Source organism: Camelus ferus, chromosome 10 (genome assembly GCF_009834535.1).
Source record: "Camelus ferus isolate YT-003-E chromosome 10, BCGSAC_Cfer_1.0, whole genome shotgun sequence".
Lineage (NCBI taxonomy): Eukaryota > Metazoa > Chordata > Mammalia > Artiodactyla > Camelidae > Camelus > Camelus ferus.
The window spans coordinates 61,443,281-61,456,139 of NC_045705.1; the positions used below are offsets into that span (position 1 = coordinate 61,443,281).

A 12,859-nucleotide genomic window follows, 5' to 3' on the forward strand; every position below is an offset into this window, starting at 1 on the left:
ATTGTGAAATAATCACCACAATCGAGCTAATTAACCTCATATAATAATCACTAATCACCTCAAATAGTTACCATTTTCTTTTCTTTTCTGTGATGAGAACATTTGTGATTTACCTTCTCAGCTAATTTCCAGTATACATTCAGTGTTGTTAACTAAAGTCATACTGCTGTATATTACATCTCCAGAAATTATTCATCTGTATAACTGAAACACTGAACCCTTTGACCAATATATCTCCATTTCTCCCTCCTTCTAGCAACTACTATTCTACTCTCTGCTTCTGTGAGTTTGACTATTTTAGATTCCACATATAAGTGAGATCATGAAGTATTTGTCTTTCTGTTTCCAGATTATTTCACTTAGCTCCAGGTTCACTTACAGTGTGGCAAATGGAAAAATTTCCTTTCTTTAAGGCTGAATAACATTCCATGCAAGAAAGTAACTGAGCTACTCCTACACTTTGGGCAAACAGGAAAAAACCCACATCAAATTGAGGAGAGGCTGAGACACGATCCCACCATAAATCTCAACCCCAGCACAGCAACACACAAAAAGGAGGGAACTCACAATTCCCAGGTTTTTCCTTGAGGAGCAAAGGATTTGGACCCCACATGTGATGCCCCAACTTTTAATATTTCTACCTAAGATATGGGTCCCTAAAATATTTAGCTTTGAAAGCCAAGGGGCCTTGCATCTACCAAACCCAAAAGGCTATAGTGAACTAAGAGATAGTTTCTAAAGGGTTCATACAGACTCACCATGGCTAATACCCATGACTCAGTGCAGAAGCAGCAAACACAAACATACCCAGTTTTTCCATGAAGGATATCTACTTGTTTATCTTAATAGCTATGGCCAGAAGGGCAGGCTTCAAATTTAACGCATAGCTAGGTGTCAGCTGCAATACTCTCCAGGGTCCATGTAGGCCAGAGAGCACCATCTTCACGTTCTCCCTGCCTCTCTCCAGGTCATAAATGTATCTCCCAGAAAGGAGTCTGTGCATATGTCTGCACCCCAATTTTTATAGCTGCTGCCCAGGGCATGCCCTTTGATCACCTGCCTCTGGTGGCCAGTGAGACTTATGTTCACAGGTCCCACCGGACTATAACAGAGGAACAGCTCTTAACTGGCTATGCCCCCAGGTCACAATAGAGGCAGCAGAGTGAAATGTTTGTTATTCTAAAAGCTGTAGCCTGAGGGGCAAGCTTCTAATTTAACACACATCAAGGAGCCAGTAATCCTTCCCAAAGACTAGGGAGACCAGCAAGTGCCATCTTTACTTTTTCCCTCTGCCCTGCCCCACATCGCCGGTGCAAACATCTGGTGACCTGGCTTTTGTGGTTGTCACCCAGGGGACATATCCCACAACAGCCTGGCTCTGGTGGCCAGTGGAGTTTGTGTTCACAGGTTTAATGGGATGGTAGCAAAGAAAGAAACAGTTCATAACTGTCAATTCCTCCAAAGTTCAATGCAAAGGGAACAGACAGAAACACCCATCTCCCAGCCTTTCCCTGAAAGAGCTATATTTGCATACTTTAAAAGCTGTTGCCTAAGGGTCTGGCTTCTAATCAGCAAGCATCTAGGTGCTGACTGAGATCCTCCCCTTTGGGACACTGACAGGTCTTGGCACTCCCTCAACGTCTGGAGCCACTGAGAACAAAGAAGCCTGCTTAAACAATCACAAAGGCATAAGAGACAAGGAAGAACTAGGACAGGGTTAAACAATAAGTTTCACCTCCTATACCACAACACTACTTCAAGACTGGGAGAGGTGACTGTTTTCTCTAATGCGTAGAAACCAACACAGAGTCAAGGAAAAAGAAGAAATAGAGGAATAGCTTCCAAAAGAAAGACCAAGACATTAATGAAAAGGAGGTAAGTGAATTACCTGAGAAACAGTTCAAAATAATGGTCATAAAGATGATCACCAGGTCAGGAGAACAATGCATGAATAAAGTGAGAATTCAACAGAGATAGAAAATATGAGAAAGTACCAGAGAGAAATCACAGAGCTAAAGAATATAATAACTAAGCTGAAAAATTCAACAGAGGTGTTCAACAGCAGACTAAATGAAGCAGAAGAATGGATCAACAAACTCGAAAACACAGCAGTGGAATTCATTCAATCAGAGGAGCAAAAAGAGTGAAAAACAGTGAAGATACAGCTTACGGGACTTTTTGGGCCACATCAAAAGAACAAAAATGCACATGATAGGGGTTCCAGAAGAAAAGAGAGAGAAAGAAGTAGAAAACTTATCTGAGGAAATAACAGCTAAAAACATCCCTAACCTGGGGAAGGAGACAGACATTTAGATTTAGGAAGCTCAGAGAGGTCCAAATAAGATAAACTGAAAGGGACATAGACCAAGACACATTATAATTAATTGTCAAAAGTTAAACATAAGGAGAGAATCTTAAAACAGCAAGAGAAAACAATTTGTTATGTAAAAGGGAACCCTTATAAGACTATCAGCATACTTTTCACTAGAAACTTTGCAGGCCAAAAAGGAGTGGCACAATATATTCAAAGTGCTGGAAAACAAACAAACAACGGCTGACCAAGAATACTCTACCCAGCAGAGTTGTCCTTCATTATTGAAGGAGAGTTAAAGAGTTTTCCAGACAAGCAAAGGCTGAAAGATGAAAGAGTTTAGCACCACTAGACTGCCTGTACAAGAAGATGTTAAAGGGACTTCTTTAGGCTGAAGCAAAAGAGCACTGATTAGTAATAGGGAAATATATAAAAGTATAAATCTCACTAGTAAAGGTAAATATATAGTTAAATCTAGATTAATCTTATGTTGTAATGGTGCTATATTAATTATTTATAAATCTAGTATGAAGGATAGAAGACAAAAGTAGTAAAAAATTACTACAATATTACATTAATGGATACACAAAATAAAAAGTAAATTGTGACAGCAAAAACATAAATCATTGAGGGGGAGAATAAAAATGTAAGCTTTAGCATGTGTTCAAGTTTAAGTTATTATCAACTTTATTTACTTCGTTTTTTCGAGGGGGGTGGTAATTAGGTTTATTTACTTATTAATGGAGGTACTTGGGATTGAATTTAAGACCTCTTGCATGCTTGACTATACCCTCTCCCTCTTATTATCAACTTAAAATAGACTATTATAAATATGTTTTATGTAAGCCTCATGGTAACTACAAAGCAAAAACCTATACTAGATAAAGAAAAAATAGAGAGGATTAAGCATGCCACTACAAAAAATTATCAAATCATGAAGAGAGAAGAAAAAAGGAACAAAGGAATTAGAAAACAATCAGAAAATAACTAACAAAATGATAGAAGCCCATACTTCTCAATAATTACTATAAATGTAACTGGACTAAATTCTCTAATCAAAAGACACAGAGTGGCTGAATGAATGAAAAAAAAAACAAAACACCAAGACCCAACTATATGCTGTTTACAAGAGATTCACTTGAACTTTAAGGAAATACTCAGACTGAAAGTGAAAGGATGGAAGTAGATATTCCATGAAAGTGGAAACCAAAAGAAAGCTGAAAGAAAAAAATTCCACTGGCAATTAGTAATTTTCTGCTTGGTGATAGTTTTTCCACTTTCTTACCTTAAAGACTTATTTAAACAGATATATAAACAGATTCATCTTGACTTGATAACTTGAGAATTTTGATGTGATAATCTTGACTAGACTATCTACACTAGATTATATCTCATCTGAAGGAGTGGCAATATTCTATTCTTGTCAGTCTAGAGGACAAGACTTTAGAGCTTATACCTAGGTTTAATTAATAACCTATTCTAAAATATTCCATTTTTAGTTCATTGCACCACTTCTTTCATTTGGTAGATCCTAGGCATTTCTTCTTTCAGATTATCCAGGCTGATAAAGCTCTAGACAATTGCTGTGGCTCTGATTTCTACTCAAGGCCTAGAATTATTGGGCTGGCATGGGATTAATGCCCATCACCCCAGCTAGGGAAATCAGCTAACAAGAAGCTACTAGAAAGCATCCCACTGCATACTGGATGACAGGGTGTATTGTGTGGGATGACATCTTTTGCCCCCAACTTATGGGATGACATCTTTTGCCCCCAACTCATGCTCATGCCACTTCTCATTCTCTGACTCAAGATGGCATTACTTTGGGACTCATCCCCTAGTCTTTGTCAGCCTGAGTGACCACAAAAGGGTCCAAAGAACACATCATTTACCTCTGAATTCCTGAGAGGTTGCCTTTATTTATATGCTGTTCACCGTAAATGAGATAAAACCTGTAATACCCAGAGAACAATCAGCTCTGCTCCAAGACCAGAACAAACATTTTTCCCTTGTTGATTCCCTTGAGATGCATTCTTTATAGAAAGGTTAGCCCACAATGGTTTTTCTGAGAGCCTTAAGGGCTCTTCTGCAAGCCCTTCTTGGCCACTCCAGACCATCACTACCCTCAGGCATGGAGAGCAAGAGGAAGAAGGGGGAAAGTTGTGGCTAATTCTTCTTTGAAGACAGCTCAAAGGAGTATAAAGACGGGCTGGATGTGGCAGAGAACAGAAAAGAGGATTCTTCGAAAGACTCAATACTTTCAGGGGGCTTTTCGGGTTGTGTTTCAGGATGAGGGACATCTATGGAGGAAACTGTTTCATTCACCGTCAAGGAAGGCAATGCAGTTTGGAAGCTGGGCTCTCTGCTGGCCTCCCAGATGGGTGCTTGGGTGGGTTTGAAGGTCTTTGTGGTAAACACAGGTTGGGTAACATCATCCTTGCCAAGCGTTAGTGTTTCCATGGTTTCCATGACTGGCTCTGATTTGCTGGCTGGATGTTTCCTTACATTCTTGGTTAAAGCTGCTAGACTCCAAGGGATTTCCATAACTCGGGTGGAAGACTCCATGGATAAATCTGGAGCTTCTAGATTCTCACTTTTTCCCATTCGGAGACTTACACTCTGAGTATCTGTGGGATAGAAAAGACAAAAACACAGATACCTCAAGTATTGGCTTCTGCAATCTCTGCCAGTGATGTGGTAAAATCTTAGTCATCTTTAAAATGTTAGCCTCTTACTTACCGTCTCAGACTCTTTCCCTCTAGTTCTCTCTCTACCCAGGCTTTGGACAGACTTTGTTATGGTCCTCCAATTCATCGTGGTGCTGGAGTTTAAGAGTCTATTGTGTGAGGTTCTGGTTCACCATGGAAGCCCTCAAAAGGCAGAGACTGACATTTGCTTTAAATTCATGCATTTCATAACCACTGATTCCAAATTAGGTTGAACAGAAAAATGAACACATCTTTCATAGAATGGGAGCTTTTTACAAACAGTTACTTTATCTTACTTGCCTCCAATACTCACTGCTTAGAAATATCTGTCACATAGTAACTGCTCAAAAAATTATTTTTATCTAACTGACAGAAAAAATCAGATGATGGAAAACTCTAGTAATGGAGCTAGGACAGTGACTCCTATCAAAGACAAATTAAAAATTGGATAATATATAAAACAAAGAAAACATCTTAAACTTATCTTAAGAATTAACAGTATGGTGAGAAACTGTGGGGACAAAATCCAGAAGAAAGTGAGAATCCAAAGAAGTAAACCCAGAACTCAGTTATTTTTGCTTTGAGTGTAATTTCATTCCTGAAGAAACAGCTGAACACATTTCTTATCAGCTTCACTGGAGGAAGGAGCTTTTTACTGCACTTGAACTGAATTTGTAAGTCAGTGCCATGGAAACCAATATCCATGATATTAGGGTTTTTAATTCATGAATGTGGTATGTTGCTCCATTTACTTTGGTCTTCTCTCTCTCAGTAAACTTCTGTAGTTTTCAGTGACCAATCACCTATCTTCTTCACAAGGCCCTGCAACATTTTCCTTAAATTTATTCCTATTTTACGTTTTTATGCTGTTGTAAATGATGCTATTTTAATTTTTTTAAGTTTCCAATTATTCATTGATAATACATATACAATTGATTTTTCTGTATATTGACATTGTATGTTGAGATACTGCATAATTCACTAATTAGTTCTAGTAGGTTTGTTGTTTGATTCCTTAGAATTTTTAACGTAAAAAATCATAAATGCAAATAAGGAGTTTTACTTCTTCATCTTATTGAACTGGCTATGATCCCTAGTAAAATGCCAAACAGAAATGATGAGAGCAGATATTGTTGTCTTATCTAATCTTAGAGGGAAAATATTCATTGTGTCACCATTCAAATGATATTGGTTGTAGGTTTTCTATAAATATTTTTTATCAGATTGAGGAAGTTTCATTCTATCCCTAGCTTGCTCAGAACTTTAATCATAAATCAGGTTGTTGATTTTCATCAAATATGCTTTATCTATTTTATTTTGTTAATATGGTGGATTATAATGATAAACTTCAAATGACATATTAATCTTGTACTGCTGAGATAAACCCCACTTGCTCAGGATGTATTATCCTTTTAATATACTGATGGATTCAATTTGCTAATACTTTGATTAGGATTTTTATATCTCAGTTCATGAAGAACAAGACAAAAACCTCAGAAAAAGAACAAAATGAAATAGCAATAAGTAATCTATCTGATAAAGATTTTAAACTAATAGCAATAAATATGTTCACCAAAGTCAGGAAAAAAGGAAGTATGAACACAGTGAGAACTTTAACAATGAGATAGAAAATACAAGATAGTGCCAAACAGAAGTTACGACTGAACTGAAAAATATGCTAAAAGCATTCAATAGCAGAGTAGATGAGGTAGAAAAACAAATGAGTGAACTAAAAGATAGAATGGAACTCACCTAGACAAAGCAGCAAAATGAAAAAAGAATTTTAAAAACGGAAGGCACTATATGGGACCTTTGGGACAATATCGTGTGGAATAACATTGGTGTTACATGGGTCTCAAAAAGAGAAGAGAGAGAAAGGGCCAGAAAAATTATTTGAAGAAACAGTGACTGAAAACTCTCCTAATCTAGGGAAGGAAACAGACATCTGGGTCTAGGAAACTCGAAGAGCTCCAAATTAGATAAACCCAAACAGATACACACAAGACACATTACAATTAAAATGGTAAAAGTTAAGAATAAAGAGAGAATCCTAAAAGCAGCAAGAGAAAAATAATTTGTTACATATGGAAACCTATTAGCAGATTTTCACTGGAGACTTTCAAGGCCTTATGGGAGTGGCATGACACATTCAAAGTGTTGAAAGGAAAAAAGCTTCCAAACAAGAACACTCTTGCCCACACAAATTATGAGATGATAAATTTGTGTTGTTTTGAGCTCCTAAATTTGTGGTAATTTGTTACACAGCAATAAAAAAAAAACAAATACATATGGTAATAGAATCTATCCAAAATGAAACACAGAAATTAGGCTAAAAATAAAAATGAACAGTGTCTCAGTAACTTATGGGATAATATAAAATGATCTAACTTCTACATACTTGGAATCCCAAAAACAAGGTAGATGCAGAAGAATATTTGAAAAATAAAGACTTAAAATTTATCCAATATGATCAAAATTATACTCTGACTGACCTAAGGAGTTAAAAAAACTGCAAGCAGGATACACACACACACACACACACACAAACCTTGATACACAGCAAGATAAACCATAATCAAATAACTGAAAACTAGTAATGAAACAATCTCAAAAAGCAGCCAGAGAAAAATGACATATTACAAGCAGAAGAACAATGATAAAAAAGATAGACTTTTGTGAGGATTTTTAATAAGAAGCAATATGAGACAGAAGACAAAGGATAGACTTCTTCAAATGGCTGAAAAATACATTCTAAAGCCAGAGAGGTGATGAAAGCCTTTTGGTGGCAGCAGCAGCAGGTGCAGCAGTACATGCCCATCCTGGAGGTGGCTGTGATGCAAGATGTGACACTATGCTTAGTGTTCAAAGCTCTATTTTCCCCAACATGAATGGATCTGGGTTGTGGTTTGGCTTCTTTCCAGTCTTCCTTGTTCATTCCCTGATTCTAAATTTGGTCTTGCCCCTTCTAGGTATCTCTTAAGAGATATTGAAACAGCCTTTCTTAGATTTATTAGATACATTTACATAGATTGGGCAAAACTGACTTCTGTTAACGGGCAATTAAAAACTCTTAAAACAGGAAAAAAAATCTTTATTTTCTACTTACCTTATTTTCTTATCATCATTCAACATGGTGGGAAGTTGTCAAGTTAACTGAGTACTTTTCTAAGGCATTATAGCCACCTTCTTCATCCAAATTTCAACAGTTCTTTGAACTTTCCTTCAAAAGTTCTCTCCCATCCATGCTTTCCTCACCATTTCCATATACTTTTCATTTCTTGGATGTATCACTGATTACTGCACTGAAATGTGTGACCCACAATTCATATGCTAAAGCCTTAACCTCCAGAACCTCAAAATCTGACTATATTTGGAAATTGGGCCTTTAAAGAGGTGATTAAAATGAGGCCATTAAGGTGGGCCCTAATCCAATCTGAACGGAGTAGAGAAAATTTGTACACACAGAGAGACACTGGGGGCGGAGGCGGGGTGCACAGAAGAAAGACTGTGTGAGGAAACAGCAAGAAAGTGACTATCTGGAAGCCAAGGAGAGAGGCCTCAGAAGAAATCAAACCTGCTGACACATTGACCTTGGACCTCTAGCCTCCAGAACTGTGAGAAAATCAATTTCTGTGGTTTAAGCCACCCAGTCTGTGGTATTTTGTTATGGTGGCCTCAGTTTACTAATGCAACTACTAAAAATCATAAGGCATCTGAAAAACAGAGCCAGTAGAGTGATCTTCTCAAAATTTGTGTAACTCAGAGTTAATTGAGATCTCTCTGTCCCTTAAGATATTTGAGTGACCTCGGTTTAAATCTTCAGTTTCACAGAAGGAAAGTCCATTCCCCTTCATGTAATTTATTCAAATTTCTTAATTTATTTTTTCATGGTCCCTATGGATCCATTCCTGCAACTCAAAGTACTGTATGAGTTTAACCCTCCACCAGCTGATACAAGGTAGCTCAGGATCTTTACCACTGTCCACAAGAAATTAAATTAATTCATGATTCCAACTTTACTTGAGGCTCCAAGAGCTACGGGAGGAAACTGTATCATGTACTGCACAGTCCTCTGCCTCCTAAGTGGTTTTCCCTTTGACACTGTACTGGGTGCTCAAACCAGAAACTCACTGTGTGATTATCCCCACAACCTCCTGAAAAATAAGCTCTGGCTTAGCCTCCCTTACTGGGCCCATCTCAATTCCTCAGCTCCTGAGTTATTCTAGTAAGTTATTCTTCAATTCCATCCTTTCACACAGTTGTCTAAGCATACTGCTCCCTTACTTGAAACTCATTTGCATCTCCTGGTTGCTTACACGCAGAGCCTAGGCTCTAGTCCAGCAGTCCAGGACCTGTGCAGTTTCCTCCCTCCACCTTCCAGCACACATCACCCACAACGGAAGCCCAATAAGGCACATTCAGCCCTGATGGGCATGGCAGCTTCTCTGTCCTGGACCTCAGTGCCTGGACCAACGGTCAGCTGCTATTCCTCTGCCTGCTTCCTCACTGCTCTCTGTGCACCAGCCCTCTTTTCTCTGGGGCCACCCTCCATAGACAGCTTTCTGTTATTAAATCTCTCTCAGAGTGCCTGGCACAAAGTGGTGCTCAGTAACTGTGTGATGAATGAATGTATCAACAAGTCAACAAATAACGAAGCTCAAAACCTTCCAAGGAGTCTCACTGCTTTAGAGATAAAGTCCAAAATGAAGCCTGATATCAAGGGCCCTCTACAATCTGTGCCTAGCCTATGTGTTACAAAACCTCACTGGTCTCCACCCCCTGATTTCAGACTTCTTCAGCTCTTGTCAGAAACATTAAAGGCAGGCCCTGTATGCTGGAGGCAATGTGTAGGGATGAGGAGATGGGAGTGGGCTAGGCCTCTGACTTACCCATGAATATGCTGGTGCTTTTGAGTAATTTTTCTTTTTTGCTGCTCTCTCTCCACCTGGAAGGAAGCAGACTATCCATGAGCCTCCTACACCTTTTCCAAAAGAGTCAATAATTCAGCCAGTGGCCAGAAAAGAACATTAACCAGTCAAATTCTTATTTAAGTAGAGGCTTTATAGTTTCCCACTTTAAAAGATAAGTCAAATCAAGAAATGATGGACATGATAAGGTCTAAACAACCATGGTCTCATCTAGCCAAAATTCTTTACCAGATATCCCATCTCCCACTTTGAACCTTGTAGTATTGTAGCATTTGCCTTCAAGAATTCCCAACTGTCATTTTCATGGACAGATTTAAAAAAAAGCAAAAAACGTGGACTAGAAAGAGGCAGTGACTTTCCCAGGGTCATCCAGCAATCAAGGGCAAAGCCAGGATTAAAACCCAGGTTTCCTGGTTTGTGAACTTGCTCTTTACACAGAACCCTGCTATGTGGAAGGCAGAAGATGGAGGCACTTGTTCTGAACAACCTTCAACCCCTGCCCTCCCCTAACTGATCCACAGAAATCTGTAGTAACAGACTTCGATCATACCTTAGTGAGAATCCTTCTCCTCTGAATATGATCTCAGATTGAGTGGGTAGAAGGGGTGAGGAGCTGCAGGCAGCATGAGAAGAAATGAGAGATTCAGATGATAAAACCCTGCCTCCTTGAGGATTTGCCATATGGGATTACAGGGAGAATGGAACTGTTTTTTCTCTAATTTCTGTCAAGAATCATTTACATTTTTATTTTAGGAAAAATAAAATTATAAATATATGCTTACCAATGAAAATAAAATATGGCAAAAACGAAAATTGCAGAAACAACATCCATAAGAATCCATATGAACATATAGAAACTTGGTGTCTGCAGAACGGAAAACAAACCATAGTTATAGGACTTTAGAGCTGGAAGGGATTCTAGGTCATGTGGGCCAAGTCCCTTGCTTGGCTGCCAGGGATGGAGCAGGGGCAGATCAGGCAGAGGAACCTTGATTGGTGGGGTTGGTCTCACACACAGAGAACACCTACCGCTATCCTATCACCCCTTACCTGTGCAGAGGGCTCTACAAGGGATCAGACACTTCACACCCTTCATCTCCCTGGACCCTCAAGACAGATCTCTGGGCGGGAGTCCCAGAGATGTCACATAGCAAGTCTATTCTGGACAGGACTACAGCCCATTTCCTGACTTTCCATGCTCTGTGTTTTCATGGATGGCTTCCCAAACCTGGCTATGCATCCAGATCTACCTGAGCAGCTTTCAGTAATGCAGGCTCCTGGGTCTCACTACAAACTCTGGAATTAGAATTTCTGCATTTTTAACAAGCTCCCCAGGAATGAGCAACTCAGCTGTGAACCAGCAGTTTAGGAATCACAGTCCTAAATCATCATGCTTCAAATAAGTATGTTGAAATTATAATTCTTAATTAACAGGCCCACTTCTCCAGGCTCCTTGCCTGAATCACCCATTTCACAGAGCTCCCTCTTCTAGGTTCTCTTGTATGACTTCCATATGTCCTGGTCTAATCCTCCCTTTCTACCTTCATTGTTTCCCCTCCAATACTACTTGATGGTCCAGGTCTGGCATTTTCATTCTTTCTTATCCACCCAATCCCAGGGTCTTTCTTTAGACTAATTAATAATGATAACAGCAGCAGCAACACTACTGACAATCAGGATAATGATGATAACAACAACTAACATCAGTGAGCACTACAGGAGCTAAGGCAGTGTTCCAAGCACTTTATGGGTATTTTCACAGCCAATCCTCACTACAGCTCTACTAGGCAGGTACCAACCTGCACTAAACTGAGGCTCGTAATCCCCTCTGGGAGCCTTACTGACCGATGCCTTGGCCTGCTCCCGGGTGCCCACCAGGTGAGCTGTACAGTCACCAAGAATCAGTTGTTCTTGCTCCCCAAATGGCCTGGAACAGTTGTACCTGTTGTTATAATTGTGCAGTGCAACTAAGTGCTACTTAAGTCTCTAGAATCTGATTTAAAATATTTGGTATTTTCAAGGAAACTAAGTTAATACTTTGGAAAACTCAATGAAGACAGAGTAGGTCTTTAAAAAATAAACTGCAATTGAATTATGTGTGAGTTAAACACTCAGAGACTGGGGAGAACGGAGAGAATTATAAAAATCTAGGTAGATTCCTCATTCAGTTCATTTCTCCCAGTGACTATAAGTTCTTGTTCAACTTTAAGGAAACAGAAGTTAGAAGCCATAGATGATTCATTTGGAAGTATACAGAAGCAAGAGAATACACAATTCAATCAGCTGAAATAGCCTCAAAAAAAGACTTTGTGTCTATGTCAAAAAGTGAATGAATATTATAAACTAAAATATGTGAGATATGTGTGTGGCAGATTGCCTATAAAAATGACCACATATTCCTCCCAATATAGGCCTGTATGAAGTGTGATTTTGCTGTTCCTCTCCATCAAGAGATAAATCTGTTTCTCTACTGCCCCACCTTGAATCTGGACTTAACCATGAGATTTTTTTTTGGCCATTGGAACATTAGCAAACATCACAATGGGAGATCCTTGAAAAGGCATGCACATTGGGGCTTGACCTCTCTTGCTACGAGGAACCCAATGCTACCAAGTGAATGTGAAATGAAGAAAGACCCGGTCACTGTAGGTAAGACCCCAGACATATGAATCAGACCATCCTAGACCACCTAGTCCAGTTGAGCTGGCTCAGACGGGAGAAACTAATCAGCTACCATACAGAATACGAAAAACAAATATTTGTTAGTTTTAAGCCACTAAGTGATTATGCTAATAGACCATATCTCATTTATTTCACAATTCCCTGTTTTTTCCAATTAACAGACCACTAAGCAGACCCAATTATGCTGAATAAAATTGCTTCTATGCACTATTTTTATCTCCGATTTACAA

At 39.0% G+C, this 12,859-nt stretch overlaps 1 protein-coding gene across 1 annotated transcript in view; it reads right to left on the bottom strand.

The window, feature by feature from the left end:
* Positions 1-4,060: 4,060 nt before the first annotated feature.
* Positions 4,061-12,859, bottom strand: part of LOC102505752 (glycerophosphodiester phosphodiesterase domain-containing protein 4) — an 81,560-nt gene continuing 72,761 nt past the window's right edge. The window contains exons 9-11 of the mRNA XM_032489494.1: positions 10,730-10,812; positions 9,909-9,964; positions 4,061-4,938 (exon numbers count right to left, since the gene is read on the bottom strand). Of these exons, the coding sequence (XP_032345385.1) occupies positions 4,478-4,938; positions 9,909-9,964; positions 10,730-10,812 (600 nt within the window). The 3' untranslated portion in view covers positions 4,061-4,477. The remainder of the gene's footprint in view (positions 4,939-9,908; positions 9,965-10,729; positions 10,813-12,859) is intronic.